This window comes from Ailuropoda melanoleuca, chromosome 12 (assembly GCF_002007445.2).
Source record: "Ailuropoda melanoleuca isolate Jingjing chromosome 12, ASM200744v2, whole genome shotgun sequence".
Classification (NCBI taxonomy): Eukaryota; Metazoa; Chordata; class Mammalia; order Carnivora; family Ursidae; genus Ailuropoda; species Ailuropoda melanoleuca.
This window is the reverse complement of record NC_048229.1, coordinates 78,419,966-78,426,150: the sequence shown is the minus strand read 5'-3', so window position 1 is coordinate 78,426,150 and position 6,185 is coordinate 78,419,966. Positions and strand designations below refer to the sequence as shown.

At 50.6% G+C, this 6,185-nt stretch overlaps 1 protein-coding gene across 1 annotated transcript in view; it reads left to right on the top strand.

Annotated features, from left to right (window-relative positions):
* Positions 1-4,755: 4,755 nt before the first annotated feature.
* The window catches only part of GINS2 (GINS complex subunit 2), a 16,463-nt gene continuing 15,033 nt past the window's right edge, over positions 4,756-6,185 (top strand). Inside the window, exons 1-2 of the mRNA XM_002913385.4 lie at positions 4,756-4,936; positions 5,445-5,559. Coding sequence (XP_002913431.1) covers positions 4,847-4,936; positions 5,445-5,559 — 205 coding nt within the window. The 5' untranslated portion in view covers positions 4,756-4,846. The remainder of the gene's footprint in view (positions 4,937-5,444; positions 5,560-6,185) is intronic.

Below are 6,185 nucleotides of genomic sequence, written 5' to 3'. Positions count from 1 at the left end.
CTTTAAAAAAAAAAAAAAGACTTTTATATCCAGTTAGTGAACGTACAGTGTAGTATTGGTTTCAGGTGTACGACCTAGTGATTGAACACTTCCATACATCACTCCGTGCTCCTTACAAGTGCACCCCATAATCTCCATCACCTATTCCCCCCACCCATCCCCCACTCTCCTCCCCAGCAATGTGTTCTCGAGAGTTCAGAGTCTGTTTCTTGGTTTGTCTCTCTCTTTTTCCCTCTGCTCATTTGTTTGGTTTCTTAAATTCCCTGTATGAGTGAAATCATATGTATTTGTTTTTCTCTGATTTATTTCGCTTAGCATTATACTCTCTAACTCCATCCATGTCGCTGCAAATGGCAAGATTTCATTCTTTTTATGGCTGAGTAATATTCCATTGTATATATACACCACATCTTTATCCATTCATCTGTCAGTGGACACTTGGGCTGCTTCCATAACTTGGCCATTGTAAATACTGCTGCTATAAACATAGGCGTGCTTGTAGCCCTTCAAATTAGTGTTTTTGTATTCTTTGGGTAAATAGTGGTGTAATTACTGGATCATATGGTAGTCCTATTTTAAAATTTTTTTAAGTAAATAATTTAAGTAATCTCTACACCCAGCACAAGGCTTGAGCTCACAATTCCGAGATCAAGTCATACATTCTCCCAAATGATTGAGCTAGGCACCCCTCTATTTTTAATTTTTTAAAAAAGATTTTATTTATTTATTTGACAGAGAGAGAGACAGCCAATGAGAGAGGGAACACAAGCAGGGGGAGTGGGAGAGGAAGAAGCAGGCTCCCAGCGGAGCAGGGATCCTGATACAGAGCTAGATCCCAGCATGCCCTGAGCCGAAGGCAGGCGCTTAACGACTGAGCCACCCAGGTGCCCCTAATTTTTAATTTTTTAATTAAAATTTTTAAAGATTTTATTTATTTATTTGAGAAAGATCACGAGAGAACACGAGCTGGGAAGGGGGTGAATAGGGGCGGAGGCAGAGGGAGAAACAGGCTCTCCACTGAGCAGGCAGCCCGACGTGGGGCCCAATCCCAGGACCCTGGAATCATGACCTGAGCCAAAGGCAGACACCCAACCGACTGAGCCACCCAGGCACCCCTCTTTTTTGTTTTTAAATGCTCCTGAGTCACTACTGGGGTGCCTGGGTTGCTTAGTTGGTTAAGGGTCTGACTCTTGATTTTGGCTCAGGTCATGATCTTGGGCTCCTGGGATCAAGCTGCACATCGGGCTCTGCACTCGGGGAAGGAGTGGGAGTCTGTTTGAGATTCTCTCTCTCCCTCTGCCCCCTCCCCTTCCCTCCACTCCCACATATTCTCTCTAAATAAATAAATAAATAAATAAACAAATAAAATCTTTAAATAAATAAATGATCCCGAGTCACTTTTTTAAAAGATTTTATTTATTTTATCTGAGAGCACAGAGGGAGAGGCAGAGGGAGAGGGAGAAGCAGGCTCTCTGCGGAGCAGGGAGTCTGATGTGTGGCTGGATCCCAGGACCCGGGGTCATGACCTGAGCCGAAAGCAGACACTTAGGGCAGATGACGCTTAACCAGCTGAGCCACCCAGGCACCCCCAAGTCACTATTTTTTTTAAGTAAACTCTACCCCAACATGGGGCTCAAACTCATGACCCCAAGATCAAGAGTCCCATGCCCTCTGACTGAGCCAGCCACGTGCCCTTGTGTCACCATCTTGAGGGCAGTCTGTACATACGTCGTTTGTCGTTTGGAATTCTTCTGCACAGTAATGTTGTACCTTCATTCCCATTTACTTCATCTCCAGCTCTTAATTCACATGGGTCATTCCCATCTTCTCGGGGAGGCGTTTCTTACAACAGGGGACAGTGGTGTGAGGGTCCTGGCCACCTCGCCTGAAGCAACAGCCCAGCTCCACCACACCCCTCTGGGCTGATCCTATGCCTTTCGTGCTCCTCTCACCTGTGTATGGTCTCCCTGACTTTCAGAGACAGGCATGAGGATAGGCATTTAGAAGTCTTCTCTGGATCTCAAGTGTGGCTCACAGCTGGACTGGATTGGGGCAAATCCCTTCAATTCCCAATTTTCCCAATTATAAAAACCACCTGGGAGCCAGTTACATGTGTGGTCACTGAGTCAGAAAGTCTAAATCGAGCTTAGGGAAGGGCATTTTAAATAACAGCTTTACTGGGAATAATTCACAAATTCACCCTTTTAAAGTATACAATTCAGTGTTTTTTAGTATATTTACAGAGCTGTGAAAACACCACCACTGTCTAGTTTCAAAACATTTCCATCACCCCTAAAAGAAACCCCATACCCGTGAACAGCCACTCCCCTTTCCCTGTCCCCCAGCCCTGGCAACCATGAATCTAGTTTCTATGTCTAACATCTAATCTAGTTTCTAGATTGTTCATATAAATGGACTCATAATATGTGGTTTTTTGTGACTGGCTTTTCACGTAGCATCGTGCTTTCCAGGTTCATCCACACTGTAGCATGAATCAGTGCTTCGTTCCTGTTTGTGGTGGAGTCATATTCCGCAGGACGTCGCGACCACATTTTGTTTACCAGTCCCTCAGTTGATGGGCATTTGAGTGGTTTCCACCTTTCAGCTGTTGTGAATCATACCTCTGGGAATGGAAAGACATTTAACAAGCCTCCAGGTGCCCCCGATGTTTGCTCATGTTTGAGACTCCGAGGCACCGTCCTGTTGCAGTGTGCAACACTGCACACCATACCAGCTGGTCTTGCTCTCTCAACAGCCCGGTGAGGTAAGCAGCGGCACTGCCCCCATTTTACAGACAGGGACGAGGACACTCAGCTAATGTGGGCACCGGGCTCTGCTAGTTCTCCTACTCAACCCGCCACGCGTGGCCTCTCTGAACCTGGGTTTTCCCACCAGCTCTTTTCCTTTGCTCTTTTACAGGCTATGAAAATCAGGAAGGGAAGCCTCGCCAACTGTGGAACACAAATATTTGCCAGTCAAGAAAACATTCCCCTATCAGTCAAAACCCAGACAAGCTGGCACACATTCTCTGCAGATGCCTGAGGGAGCTTCTATTTTAGAAGAGACCAGGTGGCCTGCAGCTTCTCCCCCTCCCCAAACACCCGAGGCTCCTTCTCATTCCTACCTCGTTTGCAGATGAGAAAACAGGTTCAAAGTAGTCACTTACCCTCTGTCACACAGCATCCAGAGGGACCTTTTATTTATTTTCCTTTTTTTGTTTATTTTTCAAGTAATCTCCACACTCAATGAAGGGCTTGAGCTCAGGATCCCAAGATCAAGAGTAGCTCCCTCTGGGGTGCCTGGCTGGCTCCGTTGGTAGAACAGCTGACTCTTGATCTCTGGGTCATGAGTTCAAGACCCATGTCGGGTGGAGAGATTACTTTAAAAAGTCACCAGCTCATGGATTGAGCCAGCCAGGCTTTGTATTTGTCTTAATAAATGGCACACGGTGAAGGTGATTTCCAATGCAGATAAATAACAGACATAGCTTTCTAGGCCATGTGAGTGGGCAGAACTTAATTATGGCCTTATTTCATCTCTCCAACAACCTTACATGGGGCGGGTTTCAGGGGGCTTAGGGAGGAAAGCATGGGGTTATCTAGGGTGGGGCAGCTTTCCTGTGGGGATTCAGAACCCTGGAATCCTCCTGTCTCCTGTATTTTTTCGCAGGGCCTAATGATCAAGGGTTCAAATTCAGCCCACTGCCTGTCCCTAACAGCCTGCCCTAGCAGCTTCACTCCCAGGAAGTTTTCTGGCCTGGTTAAAATTCAGTTTTCTGTCCTCACCCCAGACCCCTGACTTAGAATTCTCCAGGAGTGTGCATGTTTCTTTCTTTTCCTTTCTTTTTTTTTTTTCCTTTTTATTTATTTGAGAGAAAGAGGGAGCACAAGCGGCTGGAGGGGCAGAGGGAGAAGCAGACTCCCCGCTGAGCAGGGAGCCTGATGCGGGGACTGGATCCCAGGACGCTTAGATCATGACCTGAGAGACGGCAGACACCTAACCCATTGAACCCCCAGCCCCCCCCCCCCCCCACCCCGGAGTGTACATGTTAACACTCGGAATCTTCTAGGGGATTTTGACACAGAACAGAGTGTGAGAACCGCTGCTATTAGGTTTTACACAAGCCCAGTGTATAAAGGGATGGACAGAGAAGCCGTGCAAACCTGCCCTTTCTGAGTCTCACCTGGGATGCTTGCCAAAGCACACATTCTGAGTTTCTGAATCGGAAGATGTGCGTGGGGCGGGGGAATCTGCTTTTTTATAGGTTCTAACCAACATGTAAAGAGAGGACAGAAGATTGTGAAGTTAAGGGAAGCGAGGGCCCCATTCGTCTAGCCGGTTACAGCCATGACCTAATAATAAATGCATTTACTTCTGGCCGGGTGCGGGACCCAGTGTCCACGTACCCCGAACTCCACCTCAGTTTGACTCAGTGTAGGCACCCGGGACAGGTGAAGGGACACGGAAGCGTGGAGACGCACCAGGAAAGCCCACAGCGCCAGGTGCACCACGCAGTGCCCTGCCCACGAGAGGAGGGTGGGGGGCGGGGCCGGGCCTGTCTCGAGGAGGACCCAGCGGGGACGCTGTGGGCGTAGTCTGCTTAGCCTCGTTGACGTTCGCCAATCCGTGGGCTCGAAGCGACCGCGGTCCCCGCCTCCCGCCGCCACGGGGAGAGTGCCGCGTCGCTATTGGCTGGCCAATTGGCTGGCCTATTGCTATAGGCTTCTCCCGGCTGGGGGGGGCGGGCCCTGCGTGTTGGCGGGAAAGGAGCTGCCACGGTCCCTTACCCTCCGCTGGTGAGGGGCGGCTGGCGGCGGCGTGTCCCGGGCGGGTTGCTGTGGCCAGCATGGACGCGGCGGAGGTGGAGTTTCTGGCCGAGAAGGAGCTGGTCACCATAATCCCAAACTTCAGCCTAGACAAGATTTACCTCATCGGGGTAAGGGCTGGGTCGGCCATCGTCCTCAGGCCAAGTGGTCGGGGGGGACGCGGGGGGGGGCGGGGTGGAGTACGAGAGGTATGCGGGGGGAGACGCCGAGTGGTCTGGGGGCGTACGGCGTGAGGTGACCCCGAGTGGTGGGGGGACGTACGGGATGGAGAGACGCCGAGTGGTCGGTGGCGGGGTGGGTGGGGAAGGATATGGGTGGACGCAGAGGGGTCGAAGGGATGGGCGAGGTTCGCAGCCTGGGCCCAGTGCCTCAGCTGTTCTGAGGGGTTGGCAGGAACCCGGGCTCAGGTGGGTTGGCCAGTTGTGCCCGTGAGGCCGGCGCTTGCGGCGTGAGCGCTCGCTCGGAGCGGCCTTACTGGGTGTGTGTTCCCAGTTGGGCTTTAGACTTTTCTGGGGGTTTCAGCTTCTGCAATGCCCTTTGCCTTGTTGGACAGCAGTGGGGTCCAGTAGTGCCTTTTGCCCTGTTTTGTCTGACCAAGACTTGGTTTTCCTTTGGCAGGGGGACCTGGGGCCTTTTAACCCTGGTTTACCAGTGGAAGTGCCTCTGTGGCTGGCAATTAACCTGAAACAGAGACAGAAGTGTCGGCTGATTCCTCCTGAGTGGATGGATGTGGGTAAGGACCTGGGTGGAGTAGGGCCAGGTGACACCCTCCCTCAGGATGGAAGCACCAGGCCCTTTCCACCTACTCCAGCATCCACTGGTCAGCTGAAATTAATGAGTGGTTGGAGTTTCACCTGTTAGTTTGCTGACCACTATTACTAATGTCATGTTAGTTAGAGGCATCTGTATCAAATTTCGCTCAGATTTTGATTTTAAGATATTTCAACTTGCTTTAAAATTAAGAATATTGGGACGCCTAGATGGCTAAATTGGTTAAAATTCTGCCTTCTCAGGTCATGATCCCAGGTCCTGGGATTGAGTCCCACAATGGGCTCCCTGCTCAGCAGGGAGCCTGCTTTTCCCTCTCCTTGCTTTTGTGCTCACGTGCGTGCTCTCAAATAAAAATCTTAAAAAACAAAAAAAAATGAAGACTGTTGTGGGGCATCTGGGGGGGCTCAGCAGGTTAAGCATCTGCCTTTGGCTCAGGTCATGACCCCAGGGTCGTGTGTTTGAGCCCAGAATTGGGCTCCTTGCTCAGCGGAGAGCCTGCTTCTCCCTCTCCTTCCCACCCCCCGCTCTTGCTCTCTCCCTCCCTCTCTCCCTCCCTCTCTCCCTCCCTCTCTCCCTCCCTCTCTCCCT